Raw genomic sequence first — 22,351 nt, forward strand, 5'->3', positions numbered from 1 at the left:
TGGAATCTGTTGTAATATTAATAAAGATAGTATGTGTTGTCATCTTTTTCATAAGCTCAGTACCTCTGTACATTGGGTTTGTAAGGCAAAGATGTTGTGTGTAAGTGTATGTTGTTTGCCTTCTTATATTAGCGCTCTATAGACGAGAAGTTCCACTGCTTGGAGGAGAAGGAGACTGAAGTGCGCAAGCTGCAATTAGCACTTCGGGAAAAAGAGAGAGACCTCGAGAGACTGCGCTGTATTTTGACCAACAACGAGGAGACAATCACGGTGTGTTTTATGTCTACGCGATCCTTTTAATATTTTCTTTTATGTCTGACAGTCTTGATACTGACTTACAGAGCGGGGAGTTTTTTCCATAGGTGTTAATATGTGTGTGCATGTGTGTGAGAGCAGAGTCTGGATGGTCTGATGCGCAGTAAAGAGCTGGAGTTGGAACAGGCTCAGGAATCCTTCCGGAAGATTCAGTGGCTCAAACAGCAAAGCGACGAGAAACACACAATCACTTTGCGTGAGAGAGACAACATCATCGCACAGCTGCACACTACACTACATGCACGCAGCAAAGAGACAGAGGTAAACATACAAAAACACACCTGTTGTATAAAAGCCTGGCTGTCTTTTTCTCAATTCTACTGATTTATCGTAGTGAGTGTATCATGTGTTTTAGTTAGACCAGATAAACCTTGTTTTCGTCCTGACTTTCCAGAGTCAGACCATGAGCCTTGTATGAAAAAAAACAACTGTGCTTACATGGGTGCAAACCTAAACTATTAACTGTAACAGTATATTGAGTAATAACCTATGTCATGTACAGACTAAACCTTTAAGATAACAACTGAATTGTATTAGATGTGTAGATAATGATTCTTTGATATTAAAGTTTGTGTGCATGTTTGTATTAAAGGACCTGACAGCGGCGTTGCTGGCTAAGCTCTCACCCAGCCCTAATGAGGTGGTGGAGGAGCTCAAGTCACGTCTGGCACTGAAAGAGAGGCTCTTCCAGGAGATACTGTCTGAGCGCAGCAGGCAGACTCAGGAACACCACACACTGATCCAGGACCTGCTAAATACGATCAGCTCCAGAGACCAGTACATCAAGGTAAAGCCAAACTATGAACAACATCAGCATAATATAAGTGCAAAAAGAGTGTTAACTTTGATGAATGAGAGGCCACACCCCTTTATTGAGATTGACAGAAACATAGGATACGCCTCCACGTCTACATTGCTTGGACTGTAAGACAATGAAATCAGTGGAGCTGGAATTGGATACAGATGTACCTGTATTCACTCACTCGCAGTAGTCTGCCAATTATTTCCAGCTTTGTTTTGTCAATATTCTAACGTATAACTGATCCTTCGATCCTTTAGGAGAATGGCGAGAGACTGAGGCAGGTGATAACTGAGCGGACCGGGCAGCTAAACGAGATGCGCAGACAGCTCGCATCATGTGAACGGGAGCTCAGTGGAGTGACACGGGAGAGGGAGAGGGAGAGAGAAAGGCGAGCTCCACTGGCTATGGAGATGGAGAGACTTCAGAGTATATTGAGAGAGAAAGAAATTCTTATACAGGTAACAGATGCGTGTGTATATGTAGACACATTCCAGCCACTGAGTTAATAATAATGTGTATGAGTTAATAATAATAGTAATTCTGGTGAACTTCTTGTGTAGGATCTGATGCAAAGTCAGGAAGAAGCACAGGCAACTTCAATATCAACCACACTAAGTACGTTCATTTCAGTTGTCATCCTGGATCTCTAGTGAGTAATAAAGGTAAATAATGTATATACGTTTCGTGTGTGTGTGGGGTCGTTTTGAGCAGGATCGGGAGATAGTAGCTCAGAGCTGGAGATGCAGGCTGTTAAAGAGGAACTTCAGCTCGCCATGAGGAAACACAAAGAGACAGAGGTAAATACACAAACATTGTCTCTTAATTAAATTTGCTTGATATTTTTGCTCTCTATTTTATCATCTTTTCCTCTGCATTCACAGCAGGAACTTTTGGAGTTAAGATCTGCTTTGACCAAAAAGCCTGAAAATCGCATTAGCACTGACCCTCAGGTAGATAACTGGAATAAGGTCAACATTCTTGTATTCCTGATTATTACGATTGTCTTTCAGTTGCTGGAAATTAATTTGAATTGTCAGTATGTGATTTTTTCTGACTGTCTCTACAGAGTGCTCTGAAGCAGTTGGTATCAGAGTACCAGCAACTGAACCTGGCTCTGAGAGCCGAGAAGAAGCTTTACCAAAACCTGAACCACATGCACTCCACAGAAGACAGGTTAGGACCTGAGATTAGATAATCAGCTTGGAGAGATTTTAACATTCTTAAATTAATATTATTTAACATTTTAACATTCTTAATATAAACCTTAGATAAAATTCTGTCCGATGATTAAATGATTGAATGGTATTCTTAAAAACGTTGAATGATGTTTCATTGGTTGAGCAGCATGGGGAAGACTCAGGCACTGCACATGGAGCTGGACACAGTTCAGGCGCTGCGTGGACAGCTGGAAGAGGTCCTGAGCAGGACCCGAGACACAGCTTTGGCACTGGACAGGGCAGCTAAGGCCCACGCTGACTATGGAGGTGGGCCACAGCAGAGTTTGGGCTGTACGTTACAAAAGGCCTCCAGGCCAGCAGGGGGCATTGTTCCTAACAGTGTATAAAAGAGTGGGTGTGAAACAAGCATGTTCAACAGAAAAGCACTTCAACTAACGGCAAAGTGTACTAACAGTGTGTTTACTGTGGACACACAAAGTGGCAGTGCAAACAAATGAGACTTTTTAGTTCACTTCTAAATTGTGTATGTTTTCTACGTGTTTCTCTATACGTCTTTGCATTTTATGCTTTTTTTGGGTGCATTTGTCCGTTTTTCCATTTGCTGTGTATTGTGATTCTTGTGTTTCTGTTTTCTTGTAAAGTGCTGCTATCTGCATAGTCTGCCACATTCCTTTTTTCTTTCTTTAGTTTTTCATCCTTTACACACATAAGCACAGATATGCCTAATATATTTCAGTCAAAGCCTTAAGCTTCTTCTTCTTCTTCTTCTTGTTCTTCTTCTTCTTGTTCTTCTAACTTATTGAACTTCAGTTAAAAGTTATAAAAAAAATTTTGCTTAACTGTCAGATTTGCTTCTTTTTAATAATATCTGCAAATGTGAAATGCAATAACTGGTATTTGGTTAGCAGCAGCGATTAGCAGCCTGCATGGTATCCTCTTATTACATTCACCCTTGCTGTCGTAACATGGTGCCAAATGGGATTTTGATATGTAGGTTTATCGACAGAATACGCAAAAGCAGGTCATGTTTATGTACATCACAGTAAAGGAAATAAATCTAAACCAGCTTATATGCTCAGAACTGTTTATTGTATTTTCTTTTTTTTTTGACAACCATATCATTTATTTAGATTTATAAACCATATAGTTGATACATACATACAAAACATGACAAGGTGCACTTTTCCCATTAACTGCATGTAGTGTTTTATTTCTCTTATACCACAGCAATTTGCCAAAAGCAAATCGTCATAATGCTCTATAACAAAACTCCCCTTTTTTTTTCTTCTGTCATGCAAGACAAAAATACATGCGCTCATTTTACAAAGACGTTGTTCACCACCCACGTTTCCCTATAGCTGTTCCAAAGCACTGACACTGGAGACTCCTTCCAAAAATGCTCTGATCACAGTAATCCTCCCCATATCAGCAAATTGCATTTCATTTCTGCTAAATATGTAAAGCAGCCAACATTTACTTCCCTGTAAATTAGCCGTTACTGTATATAGAGCCGATAATATACAGCGCATTAATACTAGCGTGATTTAAATTACTGCCAACAATACTGTGCTGTTAAAGAAAATCAATCAACACCTTCTGAACAATCAGTTTCCTAGAATTCAACAGTGCTGTGGTATAATTTATAATAAGATTAAACACTTGGAACGTTAACCTTTTTAAAGTTTCATTGTGAGGTAGGTTCATAAGAAATACACAGATATTCTGTTATTATTATTATTTTAAGATAGCTCACTGCTTCAGAATCCATAAACATGAATTTAATTTGATAAATTAAATATTTTCTTCTAGTGTTCGTGGACACATGCATGTTAAATGTGTATGCTAATGTTTGCATGCCTACTACGTCACAGCCAGGATTGATATATATATATATATATATATATATATATATATATATATATATATATATATATATATATATATATATATCAATCACACACAGACACAGACGTTAATTGTTTCGCCAGTGCCACAAGCATATAATACAGTTTACACACACACACATACACACACACACACACACACGATTGCTTCACTATAAAGAGGTTTCCTCAAAAATATTTACCCACTTCCACCATGGACTGTGCCATATTTCTAGTATCATGGACAAATATAGATTATCACTCTTATCTTAATATCACAGACTTAGTTAATATCAGCTATTAATTAACCCAACTGTAGGATTAAGGTCTACCATATTCTAAAGACCAGGTGATTTTAAAACATTTGTTATGTTCAAAAGAATATGATCACTTTTGTAATAAACAGCTTTATTAAATCCCACACATACATAAAATAATTAATCAGAGACCCAAATGCATCTCTTTGCTCTGTCTAAAATTGTCAAATGTGATCATTTTTACATCAACTCATCCTAAAGTCCTAACATCCTCTGATCTGGTCATAAAAACAGTCAAATCAGTTTTAAAACTCTACTCAGATTCCATCTCTGCCTGCTAGCAAAGAGTTATGCAGCCAAAATCCATTATAGGTCCACAAACTGGAATGGTTTATAATGACTCACTCACTCTGCTAAAGCTTCAGGCCTAATATGGAACCTAAGCTTATATAACATATCCTGGACTTTTATACATGGTGTATGAATGTGTTTGTCTCAAGGAAGAAGTACACTGATCAACCTCTTTATATTTATTATTATTATTATTATTATTATTATTATTATTATTATTATTATTATTATTATTATTATTATTATTTATATGACCGCATTGTGTCCCATTTGTTTGCATTGTGTGTGCTTGAGAGAGGAAGAGGGAGGGAGGAAGAGAGAGAGAGAGAGAGAGAGAGAGAGAGAGAGGAAGACATGGGCAGGACTTATAGTTAGATAGTTAGCTCAGAGCTTCCGTACAGACTTTTCCACTCAATGATCTTTCTGACAAACAGCAAGTAAAGGAAAGAAACATTTGGAAAACTCATTAAATTAACAAAACTATGGAGTCGTCATATCGAGCCTTGCGGGACCGGTGCATGTAAAAAAAGGAGGAATGTAGAAAGAAGACCAAATGTAGTATGTGAATGCAAAGCTTTCAGGGGACAAAAAAACAAGCATTTTCATTCCTTCAACTGCGGATTGTATTTTTCTCTGTAGAATTCAGCACAGACGAGGATGAGGATGAGATTGGTGATGATGAAGAAGGCAGTAGCAGTGAAGAATTCACCGACAGTATAGAAGAAGATGTGAAACTGACTGCTGAGAGTCTGGCTATTACAGAGGTAAAGCAAAAAATAAAAGGCCTATGACATGTATGTGTTGTGTATTTTTCACTTCAGTGATATGACACTGTTAATATCAGCTACATTCTATAACTGAGACCTTAGTGGTCCAAGCATTCTCACTCATAGCTACATACTGTTCCTAGGAATCCCCTTATAGTCACTGATTAATGCAGAACAGTTACTAAATAATATGCAATAAACCAAAACTTGGAACTTAAGGTCAAAAGAGTGACCTTATATGAAGAGATATAGATATGAAGAAATGAACTGATGATCTAAAACATCATTGTTTTATTTGGTCCAAAATAATGTCCTTTAATGTCCATCTCCCACACTTAACCATGTGCCATGATGTCACCATGATCTAGGGGTGTGGCTTAATTGATTGACTTTGACTTGTTCGGCACAAACACACATGTATGTTTACAGATAACCAAACCTCGTGAATTAAAGACAGCTTGAAGAAAACGAGAATAAGAGTGGCTAATGTAGAGCAAGAGATTTTAATTAATCCTTATGCACCTCCAGTATCAACAGTGTTAACTGCTGGATTCAGTTCCTAAGTAAACATAAACAATCCATGTTTTATGTCTGCTTGTGGCAGAATGCTAGGGTTTCTGAAGGTCTGGTGAGCAGGACGATATCCCAGGAGGCCATGAGAGGAGGATGGCAGAATGAGGTGAAGCAGAAGAAGGGAGAAGAAAGAGAGAAAGGAGAAGAGAAAAGCCAGCTCAGCCATGCTGGATGTACCTCACTCTCTCAAGACAGGTAGTTCTACTAAACACCCTCAGAAGTAAACACATACATGAACACTGCTTTAACTGACAGATTTGGTTTGCAGTCCTGATAAATAAATAATGATTAATGATTAATGTTTATTATTATGTAATGTTTGTCACCCAGGTGTACTCAACCAAAACTGCAGGAGGAAAACCACAAGTTGGAAATAAACGGAAGTAGATCCGGAGCGGGTGCCGGACAGGATTCCGGATCCAGTTATGGACCGGGAACAGAAAGTAACGTATCTGTGAAGTGCAGAAGGTGGGAGCAAAGTGAAACAGACAGGCTGAACCTTCATGACCAGCAGCAAACCCACAGGCATATGGAGGAAGAGGAGGATGAATATGAAGATGAAGAGGAAGAGGAGGACATGCGGGCTCCTCAGGGGAAGCGTGGCCTCCCCACTGTTACTCTGAGAGAAGGAGCGGGGAAAAGGAGGTGTAACAGACCTCATTCCCTGGACCTCGGAGTGTTGCTGACGACTCACAAAGCTATGGATGAAGAATCCACAGCACAGGTAAACTATTAATCTCATGGATTTTGAGTTGGCAGTGTTAAGAATTGCTCTTAGCCTTCAGTAGCAGGTTACAATGAACTAGTTATTTCTGTTTAATAACAGAAACTTTCACTGAAAAGGGATACAACTTATTTTACTGACAAGGGATCGGCAAGACTATTTATGTCTAACAGAGTGTGTGTTTGTGTGATGCAGGAGAAAGAAGGAGAAGGTTCTAGAGGGTTCTGGCAGCATGTCGAGGCGGGACTACGAGAGCAGGCGGAGCGTCTCCGTAGCGACCTGGCTCTGAGCCGTCAGGAAAGCAGAGAGCTCCGGGAAAGACTGATGGTGTCTGAGGCTACTGTACACGCACAGGCTGACCAGCTCAAAGAGTACAGAGAACTACTAAGTGCGTGCACACACACATACACACACATACACACATGCACACAGACTCATAGTTTGTACTGTAGCTATTTCATTGCTATGCTAGACCTAAACCTTAACCGTAAGTAAAGTAAATTATTTTGTTGTTAGGACATTTGAGACTGACCTATTTGTGCAAGGACTTAAGGGTTTTGTCTTCAACCTGATAAAATATCAGCAACAGCTGTTGATCGTCCTCAGCAAGCTCAACATTTGGGTGTGATGACAAACACACCACACATCTACAAAAACATTTGGATCATGAGTCAGGGGATAGAGCTCTAGACATGCGCTGTCCCTCAGGCTTTGACTCATGTTTTGCATCAGAAGCTGCTGTGTGTCTCTCCCAAGATAAAAAATAGTCCTTGTTGCTTGGTTAAATGGAATTTTGCCATAACACATTTGTAATATGAACCAGGGATCACAACAGAATAAGTACTCCTGCATCCCTGTTTTTGACTTTGAAATGATTATGTTGGGTCGATTCACCTTTTGTCTGTTTTGTTTTGTCATGGATTTCAAAAAATGTATAGAAGTAAGAAGTAAAATGATAAGAATGTAAATAGATAAATGAGCTAACAGGATGTATGTACATATATGCATGTGTGTTTATGTGTGTATGCATGTGTGTTCATGTGTTTGATCATTGCTCTGACATGTGCATATGTTTGTACTGAGACATGTGCATATGTTTGTACTGAGACATGTGCATATGTTTGTACTTGTTATTTATACAGAAACTAGATTGGATAGAATAGTCTCTTATTCACCAGGTCACATATTGTATTTATAACTATTTCATTAAAAATGTTTAAACATTTTATACCACCATTTTAAGTTTATATCCCTGCTATTGGGAACAATTCTGACAATTCTGGTTTCTCTACAAACAAAAGAACTGAACAAAATTGACGTAATAGATTACAAATTCAATCAAAGAAATCATGATTCATATTCTGAAAGCATATAAAAGACTACTCTTTTTTGTCTTTTCATTTCTTTGTCTCTCATAGCGGAGAGTGCAGTGCAGCAGGACAGTAAGCAGGTGCAGGTGGATCTGCAGGATCTGGGCTATGAGACCAGCGGGCGCAGTGAGAATGAGGCTGAGAGAGAAGACACCAGCAGTCCTGGTATGGCACTGAGAAAACTAGAGAGCTCAGCTGACACAACAAACAAATGACCTACCAAACTACACATTGAATCAATCACACTAAATAACCCAAGACACACGTTTAAGTACCACAAACTTCAAAACAAAAATGCATAAGGAGCTGGCATCATGTGGTTAAATAATTATAATAAGATTTTAGCAATTTTACCAATTGATTAGACTTATATAGACCTTGCTAAATGTTGTGTATGTGTTGTGGGTTTTCTGCAGAGTTTGATGATATGGAGCTGTATAACTCTCTTTCCGGGCCGTCGTACAGCAGTGTTGGTAAATCGTGGCACCAGCATGGTGACGGTTCCCAGCCTGACGACTTGTTGGTGCAGGACCTGCGTGCACAGCTCTCCCGCTGTCACAAAGTGATCCGCGGACTGCAGATCCGCGTGCGTTCACTTTCCACTACCTCCGACTACGCGTCCAGCCTCGAGCGTACATCACGCAAGGTACAGTCCATGAGAACTCTCTGTTTACTGGGACAGCATTCTTTACAACAAACTATACTTGTACTTTATACACATTTCAAACCTTAAAGCCCAAAACTCATAAAAATTTTCTTAAAATTTTTCTTTAATTTTCTTTAAATCATAATGAGTCTTAAATTGTTTTAAAGTACTAGTTTCAAAAATAGAAGAAAGAGAAATAATTGAGAATAGAAAAGCCACTAAATAATACATTTCTAATCACACAGGTCTGGGATCTCTATTTATTTATTACTTATCTACCAGAAGGTGAAAGTTACAGACGGTCTTTACTATATTTTGGTCTTCTTTCTTTCTGCTAGGTGAACTGGGCCTTCCAAGAATCTCCAGCCCACAGTGGTGTGGAGGATGATGAGGGCTGGCACTCGGATGGACCAGTTGGACCACTGAAGTCCAAAAGGGACCTTCAGGAGCTGATGTCTCGTGTGGCATCACTGGAGAACCAACTCCGCAACAGCAAACTGGAAGAAAAAAGAGGCGCAGAGGAAGGACAGAGTGCTACATGGCCTGGGTGAGAAGGAATGTTTATACTGAGAAATACATTTGGATGATTTATTAATGTTTATTTATATGGACTGGTTATCTAATCATTCACATCATGCTACTGGGTCTTTTATAGTTTCACAAAATTCAGATACATTTAAAAACGACCCACTCAAAATGTAGCAGCATTCTCATAATATTGACTGTGGTAATGTTTTTAGTGTAAAAATCTGTTTTCAGTCCTATATCTGACTTCTGTCTCTCATCTCTGCTCAGAAAATACAACACGCTGGTACAGGCTCAGGCTCGGGAGTTGTCACACTTACGACAGAGGATGCGGGAGGGACGAGGAATTTGCCACATCCTTACACAGCACCTGGGCGACACCACAAAGGCGTTTGAAGAGCTGCTCCGGGCCAACGATATCGATTACTACATGGGCCAGAGCTTCCGAGATCAGCTTTCACAGAATTCCTCACTCATACAAAGGATTAGCATTAAGCTCACTGGACGTGAGTGTACACACGCATTACAAGATGAACACATCTAAAAAAAAAAAAAATCCTTAGTATTGGTACAAATCCCTAGTATTAGTACTGGTAGTACACACTTCCATGGCTAAACTAAAGATGTGAGCATTATTTATTATTAGCATATTTATTAGATTACCGCACATGACCATTGTCTCTTTCTTTAAATTAATTCACAGGAGATCGCTCAGAAGTGCCGGATGACAAAATGGGCCACGAGTTATTAGCTTTAAGGTAATTCTCTCCACTGGGATTTAGTTATAATCTTGCATTTTTTACAATGATGCACAAAGTCACCATAACTATATAAAATGTTATATATACATATATATGTGTTGTTTATATAATAATATATAATATAATAATAGTATAATTTAATAAGATTTAATAATACCTTTTGGTGCTGTTGCATGATGAAATATAATGTAAAAATCACATATTTTTTAAGGAGAATAAAATTTAGGTTTTAGCACTTTTTTTGGCTTTAATGTAGAGATGACAAATAAAATTATAGAGCTTTTAAAAGACATTTTACATTAAGTGGCATATTCCAAACTTATTTTTATCAAAGTGTTACGATTAGGCCGCAGCCGTGTATTGAAGGCACTGGATAATTTAAATTTGTCGTCTTTGTTGTCATTAACAATACAGCGCATCATATTTCGTTTCTTTATGTGTGTGTGTCTGTGTACAGGTTGAGTAAAGAGCTCCAACAAAAGGACAAGATAATCGAGTCTCTCCACACAAAGCTGCAGCAACGCCCTGACACGCCCTCCAGCAGCCACGCCCCCTCAGAAACAACAGACCAATCTGATCGCACTTCCTTTGTGTCAGATGAAAGGGCCTCCATAAATGAGGATCTGGATCTGTGTTCTGATGTGGATGCCGTCAGCGAATATGCGCAGGAAGAACCTGCTCCTAGAGCAAATGATACAGGCATGTGTACACACTCTCGTCCACCCACACACACACAAACACACACAGGTGCTCAAAAGGCATGTACATGCATACATTTATACAAATGTACAGACAGTGCAGAAGAATCGTGGATCAAATCCATGTACCAGTACATAATTTAAAAAAATGTGTAAAAAAAAAATTCTAATCTTTGTTAGTTATTGGAAAAAAATAAATATTTATTTTCTTAAAAGTTTACGTATACTCATAAATACACTCACTGAGGAAAATCACATCTCAACCCATGTCTAAATCCTACCTAAACTCTCTTTCAGACCGCCCCTCCTTTCTCCCTGTTCCTTCTTCTATTCAGTCCCCTAACACCCCCTACAGACTGAAGGATAGAAAGACAGGTACAGAGGGTCAGTCCACAGAAACATATCTGAGTGATCACATTTAGCTGTGCCGTTTTCTTTATCTGCATATATCTCATCCTTCTCCGCCCATCTCTAGGTGTCTATTCTGCTCCCTTGTATGGTTCTTTGCCCTTGGCCCAGACCCACCTCTGGTCCAACTCCTCAAATAACTTAACCTCTGACCCATTGCCCTTTTTTGGGCCAGTGACACCGCAGCAGCACCAGCAGGGTCTGCGCAGACCACCAATCCGAAGTGAGCACACAGCTTGTGTGTGTATGTGTGTGTTTTGCTGTATTGCGATTTAGGCTCCTTTTTATACTTACATTTATAAATGCATTTACATTCAAAAATCTTAAATTCACATTCAATATGTTAACCTTTTATTATACAGATATGTTTAAACATAAAACAAGTCTCACATATCACATTTACCCTTCACATTATGGGACCTCACACAGTTACCCCACACAAAAGAAATGATCGCATTCATATACCACTCTTACATTCATTCAGAATGCTCTCACTTTTGACACTTTTACATCCCATGTACACATAAGACACTTTCACATTCACCAATTATACCTCTCATATGTACAAGATGAAATCTACAAAATAACACAAAAGATATCACAGACACAAGGATGCACTCACATTTATATAAATCTCTCAGCACAAATTCAATCTCATCTCTCAATTCACATTCATATAAAGATTCATATAAAGACTCTAATATTCATGTAAAGCTTGTTTCACATACATATAAATCTCTCACGTTTACATAAGAAGCGCTCCTATTTATCCAAAATGCCCTCAAATTCAGACAAACTGCTTTCACATTCATATAAAGCTCTCACATTTGCACAAAACCACTCAGTCATAGAAAGCTTGTTATATTTCCACAAAAAGCTCACATATTTATAAAAAAAAAGGATTTGCAGAGATCAGCTCTCAGATTCTCCAAATTGACTTATCGTTTATTCAAACCCTCTGAAATACAACAGTATTTCACTTTGAACCATTCACTTTGAAATTTGCCCTCAAATGCTCTCGTCTACACTTGTGATTATGAATGCTGTCTATAACATTCGGTCTGGTATCTAATGGAAGCATCTTTGCCTGCTGTAATTAATGCTGGGACTAATGGCTAGTAACCCAAATTCATGAAAATCACAAAGCCCTGCTATCTACTGAGGAAATATTGCATCTTTATGTGTCTGCATATTGATATTTCAGCCTGTGCTGTGAATACAAGTGAATGTTGAACCTGTTTTTTTCTGTGTGTTGATATCAGGTTTTAGTTTACCGCATTCACTGAGCAGCTATCCACTGATGGGCTCGGTACTTCCTGATCCCTCACATTACACCCAGCTATCTCATCATACCCTTCACCAGCCCCAAAAATCAGAGAGCAGCCTGGTAGGAAGCAATGCACCATGGGACATGGACAATATGGTTCAGCCAATCATAGGCTTCACTGGAGCACCTGGTTACCAGACAGGAAACAACCATTCAGGTATGTCGCTGCCCTTTAGCTTTACTATGAAGTGACGCAGAATTACTGAGCCAGATGTTGAATTTTAAAACCTGCAATTGTGCCATGTTTGTTTGTGTTGGCAGGTGTGGACCTGATCGAGGAGCATCTGCGTGAGATCTGTGCTCTGCGCCAACGTCTGGAGGACTCCATCAGGACCAACGAGAGGCTACGACAGCAGCTGGAGACTCGCCTGGCCAACGCTGCCAGAGATGGAGGTAAGAAAATCAAAAAAACATATATAAATCATCACAAGATTCTTTCAGGATTTAATAAAACATTCTGCCTAGCTTTTAGACCTACGAATTATAATGCTTTGTTTAATAATTCTGTGAATTTAAGACACTAGGCTCCATGTTGTAAATCCTCTTACACATACTTGTATACATATATACGTATTTTTTTTAAATATATATAACATTAACCTAGAACCTTAGAAGGATCATTTTAATATAATTGAAAGTCATACACAATAATATTTTAACAGAGATTGTTAGTAATTGAACATTTTGGGCATTCTACAATTTTAATTAAAAATAATCAACAGTGATAATGAGCTTTTTTAAAAAGAAAAACTTTCTGCTTAATTGCATATGAACTTAGTTTGTTTATTAATTTCTTTATTTTAACTGTAATTATATGTCTAATCAGTATTTGAATTCACTTTACTATGGATCAGTGTCTAAAAGAATATAGGCTTATATTCAATAGTTTTTATACTGAGCAGAAGAAAATCCTGACTGTCACTTTATCCATTATGGTGCATCTTTTCATACTGTAGATTTTAAATATTGTTCAATGTAATGCTTCTTGTTTTTGAAATTGCAACAGATCTGTTAAAAGCATCTTCTTTCCTGTCCCACAGCAGCACCCACAAATATCTACATCCAAGGTCTGGACACTGTCACTCAGCTGTCCAATGAGATCCGAGTGCTGAAGGAGGAGAATCTGAGTCTCCAGTCCAGGCTGCAGGCGAGCAGGGGTAAGTCCACTTACTTGGGGTTTAATATTCAGAAGCACATGGGTTATACACAAGGGTTATATGCTTGTCAGGGAACTTATCAGCCGACTAAGGATTATGTTCGTTTATGTTCGTAACACAGATACTGTGACTGCTTTAGAGAGATGAAATGAAATTATATAAGATATGATAAGACTAATTTTTATGTCTGAGATTTAATATAGTGAACGAATATAGAGAAGAAATGTACAATTTCTATGTATTTGTATTATTCATATACATGTTTTTTCCTTTAGACAACAGTGAGGAGGTGGAGCAGTTGAGGGAGGCGGTACTGTCCGGGCGGGCGCGGCTGAAGCAGGCAGAGTTAGAGGCGGAACAGTGGAAGGAGGAGCTGAGGAGGATACAGACGCACAGCTGTGAACAGAGTCAGCAGATTCAGCAACTACGGCAAGAGAGGCAGAGCAACCAGGATCACAACAACAGGTAGTGCAGTCGGCCATAACTACACCTTTACTCACGTGATTTAAAGGCAAAAAGGTTGGACGTATTTGAAGAACGTGTATGTGATGCAAGTGTGTGTGTGTGTGTGTGTGTGTGTGTGTGTGTGTGTGTGTGTGTGTGTGTGAGTACAGGTTGCAGCATGAGGTGAGTCTCCTCCAGCAGCAGCTCTCCGAAAGCAGACAGCTGCTACATTCCCTGCAGTGTGAACTCCAGCTATATGACAGAGTGTGTGCAGGGAGCAAGAGCACCTCCACAGGTGAGACACAAGTCCTGCATGGCACCTACACTGACCAGGTGTCATCTTTTCTTGAATGTCTTCATCTGCTTTTTTATATGTTTATCCCTATATGTATATATTTAAATTCAAATAAACTGAATAAATATTTTCACCATTAATTCCAATGGCCAATCACTGATTATCACCTTTTCCCAACTGTTGGTCTCATCCCCACTATTCTTTGCTTGTCTGTTTTAATCATTTTCTTGGCGAGATTAAGAAGTAATACAAGCAAGTAACCATTTCTTTCACGAATAATCACCGTCACTGCTCCTTTTGGCCAGTTCTTGAGAATAACAATAATTTTTTAAATTATTTTTAAGGAAAGTATCAACCGCTGAAACTACCAGGATCGAGATTTAATTGCCCCCTCTTTATAACTACATTCTTATTAGCTGTACAGTACTTTAGTAAATAATTCAGAGTTATTAAAAAAACATCACAAAGTTAAATTATGAATCATTATCCTGGACTTTATTTACTTTTTCTCTATGTGCAGGTTATCTCTCTGGACTGCCGTACACCTCTGCTCCAGCTGTGGGAGAACTAAACCAGTTGCTGGCGGAGGTCCGGGCTCTACGGGCCCAGCTGGAGCGCAGCGTTCAGGAGAACAGCGCTTTAAGGATACAGCTGCAGAAACAGCTGGAGCAACAAATCAACTCCGCCAGCCTGGAGCAGAGACCATCATCCCTCATACCAGCCAGCCCTCTTCGGGACGCTCTCTATAGGAGGCAGCTGCTGCACGGTGAGACAGGCTGTGCTCTCACAGGCTGTGCTATACAGCGAAGCATGTTAGTTCCAGCAAGTGATTTGTGTCACTAACACAATGTGTTAATGATAACCGGGATGTCAGTGTCTGGTTGTCTAGTTGTAACATGGAAAGTATGAAAAATCATACTGTACATTGTTTATTTCGGTCGTAACAGACACTTAGGGTAAGTCCTTACCAGTAATGTGTATAGTGATCCAAACTTTGTTGCAAAGAGTGATGTATTTCACGTCACCATTTAATCCGACATAAGCAAGAAACACTTCAGAGATTACACTGCAAGGGCTCTTTTCGAACAGCATTTACTTACAAACTACCACAAGGAAGAAATAACAAAGCAGCTGCAATCGTAATAATACAATAAAATTAAAATGCCTACTAGCTGTCAGTGTGTATGAGAACTAGCAGAGGCATATGACTAGTTTGTCCGTTTTTGTTCTTATATATGGTAATAATTCTAAATGTTAAAATAATAATATACAGAATTTATAAATGTACCTTTTCTAACAGTGATAACCTTGATAACGGTGATTATCGTGCACGGTGTGTGTTAACTTGCTTGTGTGTGTTCTGCAGACCCGTCTCCTTCTCCTCCAGTGAGGGACGTTGGTCCTTTCCCTTCCGGTCCCCCGTGTTCTCCGTGTTCAGAGCTTGAGGAGAGCTCACTCACAGCTAACGGTGTGTGCATGCTAACAGTTAACAACATTAACGTACTGATTAATAATCATTTTGAGAGAATGGATTCTTTTGACAGTTTGTGTAAAGTCGAACTTACTAAACTGCTAATTAAAGAGCTTATTTAAAACCAGAGAAGCATTGAACTGAACAGAATTGTTGAAGTGCTTATTGTTGACAACTTATTTATACTCAGTAGCTTCATGGAGTAACTGACTGTGATGCTTTTCCAAAAATTTTGATTAATATTTAACATACCGTTACTGTCGCATGTTGCAAGTAAAGTCACAAAGATGTCTGATCGCAACATTTATTTGGTACTGTACACTTCGAAAACAAGATGATGTCCATGGTTTATTTCTTATTTAAAAATAAGGGCAACCTGTGCAAATCCTGTGGAGAAAAATGATTAATAATCTAATAACGATCTATCTCTTCTCCCCTTACACTCCTTGTCTCAGACTCAATGGAACCTCATGCAGATTTGGAAGGCGATGCCTCCGATGGTTCATTCGCTAACCGGAACGGACGGCATGCCATTGGGCACGTGGATGACTTTAGTGCTCTACAGCAGCAGGTTATGGAGGGCAAAGGTCTGGTGCACAGGATGGAGTCCATGCTGAATACTTGCCTTAACACTGCTCTAATGGAGGTCAATACAGGGAAGGTCAGTGTGCTTCTCTGTCCTACAGCGTACAAGATTTCCAGAACAGACTGCAAGAAGCAGCAGTTACTGTTGCTTATAAACCTAGAATAAATTTTAGAGGGCCTTCTTTAATACACTGAATAATTTTAAATACAGTATATCATGGGTATGATATATATTATATTTTTACATTATACATAATAAATCAAATATATTTGTTTTTTTTATTGTAAATGTTTAATTAATATTTTTTATTTTTTTATTGTTTGCGCCATTTTAAGTGAGGGCTTCACATTTCTATTTTACCTAAAATACAATAAATTTCATTTAAACTAGTTTTTAGCAAGATGCAGAAATTGCAGCCATATAAAAATGTTTATTATATTTATTATTATTATTATAATTATATTATTATTATTATTATTATTATTATTATTATTATTATAATTATATTATTATTATTATTTTTTATATTATTCATTTATTTTTTAATCTATGCAGTATTATTGCATTTTTAATTCATTATTTGTGACCTGTACCTGAGTTTTTTTAGCCAAGAGTGTTGATTTTAGTAAATGAAGCGATAATTGTATGATAATATACTATTTAATATACTATACTATATAAAATATTAATATACTATATAATATTTCACCTTTCTAATGCTGCTTTTTTCATTACAAACTCTTCTGCCTCCGCTTTGTGAATCTCTCTTTTCCCAGGCTCTGGATTATGCCAGTGTGAAGACTCTTTTATCCAACACCAAGACTCTGAGGCAGATTCTGGAGGAGGCCATGTCCTTGCTTAAGATGTTCTGGAGAGCGGCACTTCCTAGCAGTGACAGCCCCACCCAGTATCTCCAGAAAGTCAGTGTTCCAGCTTCGCTCATTATGAGTTCACACCTCAACTTTTCTGCTGTTTATATTATAGCGTTAAAACCCTACTACAATTAATAGCATGCACATTCATGTGGTTGTGTAGGAGCAGTTGATGAAAGAGGAGATCCAGTCTCTGCGCATGAGGATAGCGGAGCAGGAAGAGGTCCTGCAGAACACTATACAGAGACTGAGGAGCACCAGCCGCACTAAAGAGAGCATGGAGACATTCATTGTCAGCCAACGTCAGTCATGCACCGCTGCATCACACAACACTGAGGAATAGGACACTAGCTGATGATAACTTATGAGATTAAATATCAAAATGGCAACTCAACTCAGCACACCGGCTGCCCTTGTGTGCTTATTGGAACATGATTGCCGGCTTTCATACTGTAATGCTGTAAAAATGGACCTGTCTCATATAATCACCCAAACTCTTATCAAAACAGTGCTTCATGTAGTTTGAAAAAAGTGGCAGATGTATGTGATGATTGTTTAGTCCTCTCAACAAGATTATGTCATATTTTTATGTTGCAGTGTCCAGGACTCGAGATGTCCTGAAAAAAGCCAGGGCCAATCTGGAGGTAAGGAAGGAGCTTCAGTAGTTTTTAAGTTGTATATAGATCTCTGTGTGGATGAGAGACACTACATTGGTATGTCTTTGTGTCCTCATTTTGTGTCCCTTGCTCCTACTTTCTACGTCTCTCTCTCTCTCTCTCTCTCTCTTTCTCTCTCTCTCTCTTTTTTTCTCTCTGTGTGAATCCAGAAGAACGAGCTCAGGATTTCTTCTTTAAGCTCCTCCTCTTCCTCCCTTTACCATGGTAATAGTCTGGTCTCTGCCGTGCTGCTTTGCGTGACACTCTGTGCCTGTGCTTGCACTGACTCTGCCCTCATTGCTTAACCATGACATCACTTCCTCATCCTCTCAGCTCTGTCTCACTCCCCATTGGCCTTGTGCTCTTTGACAGTAACAGGAGCTGTGACAGAGCTGGATGCTCATAATGACAGGCATAGGGTAACCTGCCACTGAGTGTTTACATGCACACTAATCATAGAAACTCTATCTGATTTCAGAACGTGGACACAGATACGGATAATTCAGCATTATATCATTAATTTAATAGCACTTTTACCCAGTGCTCCAATATAATCCTCCTGCCAGCTCAAATAAATATCTACCAAATATCTCAGATTCTCTGATGCAGGAATTCCTCTTAATAATTTACTTATTTGCTGTAATATGCCTGTATTTCCTGAGATTTCTGCAAACTCAACTCATGCAAACTGTATTTCTATAAAACAATTCAAAGGTCTCTATATGTATGAATTTTGAGATTAGGGCTGTAGTAAATATAATTTTTAAAACTTGTGTTTTGAATGAATTCAGCCATTAAATGAATTTGGGTTCTGTAGTATTTTATAAGCTCATAGAAATACAATATAACGTGGAATTTGCACTTAAAAACTCTCAGCTGAGGAAATGTTTTTTCAATCAAAAAAAGTAGAAAATTATAAAATTGGTGGATTTATTTTAAAATTTTAATTATTATTATTTTTTTCTGGATTTATGCATGTAAACATGCTTATTGTGAGGGGAACTATCCAGAGCATCTGGAGGAATTTCACACACAGAACCACAGAAAGTTGGAAAAGTCTGCATTAGTAAATAAATAGCATGCATGACATTTCATCCTTCTGAAAATCGCCATAATGAATCAAAATAAATATTTATTAACAGATTTTGTTATTATATCTGTATTAACCTTCTTATTCATTGTTAACACTAAAAAATGTAATTTTTATTAACAAACTGATTTGGTTGTGAGATCAAACACAATATTTACAGAGTACATCAAAATCTTAGATTCAACGTGTTATAATTATAGAGGCAGACATGGCCTGGACATTATTTATAATTTCTCAGCAGAAAATAGGTTCAACAACCAAAGAAAAGAGAACTCCTTACTGACTTACAAAACCTCAGTTTTTCACTGAGCATTTTTTTAAGCCTAATATGCTCAACAGTGGTGCCTGTTCTGCACTTAACACATCAGCTGATAGGATTTATTTGGTAGTAACACATATTTTACTCTGTAGATTTATTAGTACGCAGTAGAAACGGAAAAAAATCCAGCACAAAACTATCACAGCTACTATTCCTGCAAGTGCACTTGCTAGACTCAAATGTCTCTTGCAGGTGATATGAAGCGAATACACCATGTCTCATCACCCATTGGCCAACAACCTGCTGATGTTTTGTTCATTTCACTTAGCCAGCTGTCTAACCCACCTTATGATGTTATCTTTTGCTACCTACCACTTTTTACACCGTCAGTAAGGTTTACAGATATCCAAAACCCACCAGCACTTTGATGTAGGGCTGGGCCATATACAGTAAATAAACAAAAATATCATATCACATAGAAGAACTTTTTATGATATGTATCATGGGAGAGTTTTGCCAATAAACTGCAACCAAAACAGTAGCATTAAATAATCGGGTTTATATATTATAATATATATATATTATATATTAATGTTATATGATAATAGAGTTTAATGAGATAATGGAATTAAATAGAGTTTAATGAGATAATGGAATTTTTTTTAAATGTAAATATTATAATGGGTTTTCAAATCATACAATTACAATTTGTATTTGTTAGTTTTAAAAAACAAAAATGTTACCTACTGTATACACTGATACACTATATCTCACAGAAAAGTATTTTGTGATGTAATTCATTGCAGTATGGATATTATATTGTCATATTCCCCAGCCCTACTTTGTAGCTTTTTCAGTTTCCTGGTCCAACTAATAAATTTATGATTTGTTCACCCTCAAATAAACTTACACACTAATGGAAACTGTACAGATTGCTGCTTCTTCTTGTTAACAGGGTGATGTTCTGCACATGGCTAACCCGAAAGCTTTAAATTTAACCTCAGTTTAGATCTGATTGTGTTTTTATTTTTTTTCAGGTCACGTCCTCAAAGGTGCGTTCCCAGGGTCTTCTGATAGAGGTTGCGTGACCCCTGTGATCGCCGTGGAAACCTTCAGTCCGAGACTCGCTAAGAAGCGTGCGAGGGAGTGCCTTCACTAAGCGGCGTCCTGAACAAGCTCCACCTCACCTTTTCACCCCCCTGCCTTATCCTCTTAGATAATCTTTCCTCTCTCCTATCTTCTTACACCTTATCCCTTCTTACCCTGCCCTTATCTTTTGCCTTGCCTTGGTGAAAAAACTATACTTTGCCTTGTGAAGCGGATAATGCGCGTGTCCTGGCTGCTATAGAATATATACACGCGTTCAGGTGTGTGTTTTCATATTAGTGCAGTAATACTAACCGGTTTGTTCTGAATCATTCACTCCAGGAGAACCTAGAATTTATACTGAATGGGGGAAATGGAGTATTTATGTTGCAGCTACACATACTGCCAGTAAATCCCGTTGAGAAACTCAGGGATTTGAGGCAAAGAAACACTAAAAGCCACATTTCCGAGTTGAGACAGATCCTCAGGATCGTATTGTATGGATCTAACCGGTGCCTACTTTGAAGGCTTAAGCAGCCATCACTGAAAACGTGCCACGTCTACTCACAATAAGCTCTGAGTTAACTGACAAAGAGCACAGTGCACTAAATCCAACACTTGTCAAGTTTAGCGGTGAAGCATTATTGTCCGGCACTCGCTGTCGGAGCCGTCGCTGATTGTCGCTTTAATCGAGCTCATAAAAGCATGTGCAATGCAATTGTGCCAGCGTTCACTGACACTGGAACTATGTGTTTTATAACAATGAAAGACCGTCAGTGCAATATTATGACTTGTATTCTTACTCATATTATCCTGTAATACTACTGAAATTGTTCTTGGACAGTATTTGCATGTGGGAGGTAGAGAAAAAACAGAGAAATATCACCTTTGTGTTGTGCTGTAAGGTGAGGTTCACCAATACTTGCCAAAGTTTGAATTCCTACTTTCCCTTTCGTATTATCTTGTCCGTGTCATTAACCAAGACGCTGCTTAGATTTTTTTTTTTAGTGCCATCTTAAATAAAAGTGACGTTTCGGACAGAGTGATTCCTGTCGCTCGATCACATTTGATTTTCGTCAAACTTATTAAAAATTGAGTGTGTGAATTAGGACCAAACCATGTTTCAGTATTTCACAGCGAGGACACAATAAATGTTGGTAACATCTTGTGAAATTGGGCATCATATACTGTAGAATAGAGCGGGGAAAAAATTGTGTGCTTAAAATGCAGTAACAAACTTTGGCAAGGATCTGGTGGGTCCATAGTTATGCTACTGATGCCACGAATATAAGTAGCCCATTACAGTTTGAGGTGTTCCTTAGCTGCTTGAGTATTTTTGTTGTTTGTTTTTTTTTCCCTCTTGCTTTTTTAGTGCTGTATATAATATCACTCCATACCACAAGTCATTGTGCGGTTCTCGTCACGATTTTTCTCTATATGCAATGGTTCAGTATTTGGGTAGCTGTGCAATATTTTTAATCACAGTGTTAATCTTCTCTTGGAGCGAAATATGCTACTTCTCGGCTCCTAAGTTGCCAGTGAAGCTCTAGTGTTAGCAGTTATGCTAGTTCACACAAAGTCACAGGTTTTAATGCCTGTTGTTATAAACCTCAAGATGTTGCTTTGCTTGCCTTTAAGTCAGAGAGCCATTATAATTCGCTCTCATTTGCGAGAAAAAAATCCTCCAAACACTTTTTGCGACTGCTTGTTGTTAGTTGTAGATACTGAAACATTTTAAGCAACAAGCCTGGCTGTGTTTGCGCTCAGCATTTTTCTCAGCAAGAACCAAGAAATCATTACAAAAGTTATCATTAATTAATCAGATAACTTCAGCCAGAAGCATTTAGTAA

At 38.4% G+C, this 22,351-nt stretch overlaps 1 protein-coding gene across 4 annotated transcripts in view; it reads left to right on the forward strand.

Annotated features, from left to right (window-relative positions):
* Positions 1 to 22,147, forward strand: part of LOC132846214 (myomegalin-like) — a 54,831-nt gene extending 32,684 nt beyond the window's left edge. Inside the window, exons 16-49 of one of the 4 annotated variants that reach the window (XM_060870853.1) lie at positions 133 to 270; positions 397 to 576; positions 908 to 1,102; positions 1,375 to 1,575; positions 1,678 to 1,732; positions 1,829 to 1,914; positions 1,999 to 2,067; positions 2,184 to 2,290; positions 2,462 to 2,601; positions 5,426 to 5,550; positions 6,158 to 6,321; positions 6,457 to 6,850; positions 7,046 to 7,238; positions 8,269 to 8,385; positions 8,637 to 8,866; positions 9,205 to 9,413; positions 9,662 to 9,897; positions 10,095 to 10,149; positions 10,610 to 10,851; positions 11,148 to 11,234; positions 11,326 to 11,502; positions 12,521 to 12,742; positions 12,847 to 12,978; positions 13,626 to 13,742; positions 14,018 to 14,207; positions 14,357 to 14,481; positions 15,002 to 15,247; positions 15,848 to 15,949; positions 16,408 to 16,613; positions 17,315 to 17,458; positions 17,574 to 17,712; positions 18,008 to 18,054; positions 18,237 to 18,291; positions 20,453 to 22,147. In XM_060870853.1, the coding sequence (XP_060726836.1) occupies positions 133 to 270; positions 397 to 576; positions 908 to 1,102; positions 1,375 to 1,575; positions 1,678 to 1,732; positions 1,829 to 1,914; positions 1,999 to 2,067; positions 2,184 to 2,290; positions 2,462 to 2,601; positions 5,426 to 5,550; positions 6,158 to 6,321; positions 6,457 to 6,850; positions 7,046 to 7,238; positions 8,269 to 8,385; positions 8,637 to 8,866; positions 9,205 to 9,413; positions 9,662 to 9,897; positions 10,095 to 10,149; positions 10,610 to 10,851; positions 11,148 to 11,234; positions 11,326 to 11,502; positions 12,521 to 12,742; positions 12,847 to 12,978; positions 13,626 to 13,742; positions 14,018 to 14,207; positions 14,357 to 14,481; positions 15,002 to 15,247; positions 15,848 to 15,949; positions 16,408 to 16,613; positions 17,315 to 17,458; positions 17,574 to 17,712; positions 18,008 to 18,054; positions 18,237 to 18,291; positions 20,453 to 20,574 (5,247 nt within the window). In that variant the 3' untranslated portion in view covers positions 20,575 to 22,147. The remainder of the gene's footprint in view (positions 1 to 132; positions 271 to 396; positions 577 to 907; positions 1,103 to 1,374; positions 1,576 to 1,677; positions 1,733 to 1,828; positions 1,915 to 1,998; positions 2,068 to 2,183; positions 2,291 to 2,461; positions 2,602 to 5,425; positions 5,551 to 6,157; positions 6,322 to 6,456; positions 6,851 to 7,045; positions 7,239 to 8,268; positions 8,386 to 8,636; positions 8,867 to 9,204; positions 9,414 to 9,661; positions 9,898 to 10,094; positions 10,150 to 10,609; positions 10,852 to 11,147; positions 11,235 to 11,325; positions 11,503 to 12,520; positions 12,743 to 12,846; positions 12,979 to 13,625; positions 13,743 to 14,017; positions 14,208 to 14,356; positions 14,482 to 15,001; positions 15,248 to 15,847; positions 15,950 to 16,407; positions 16,614 to 17,314; positions 17,459 to 17,573; positions 17,713 to 18,007; positions 18,055 to 18,236; positions 18,292 to 20,452) is intronic. The other 3 variants (XM_060870828.1, XM_060870836.1, XM_060870844.1) reach the window with 3 other exon arrangements.
* Positions 22,148 to 22,351: the final 204 nt, after the last annotated feature.

Source organism: Tachysurus vachellii, chromosome 1 (assembly GCF_030014155.1).
Source record: "Tachysurus vachellii isolate PV-2020 chromosome 1, HZAU_Pvac_v1, whole genome shotgun sequence".
Lineage (NCBI taxonomy): Eukaryota > Metazoa > Chordata > Actinopteri > Siluriformes > Bagridae > Tachysurus > Tachysurus vachellii.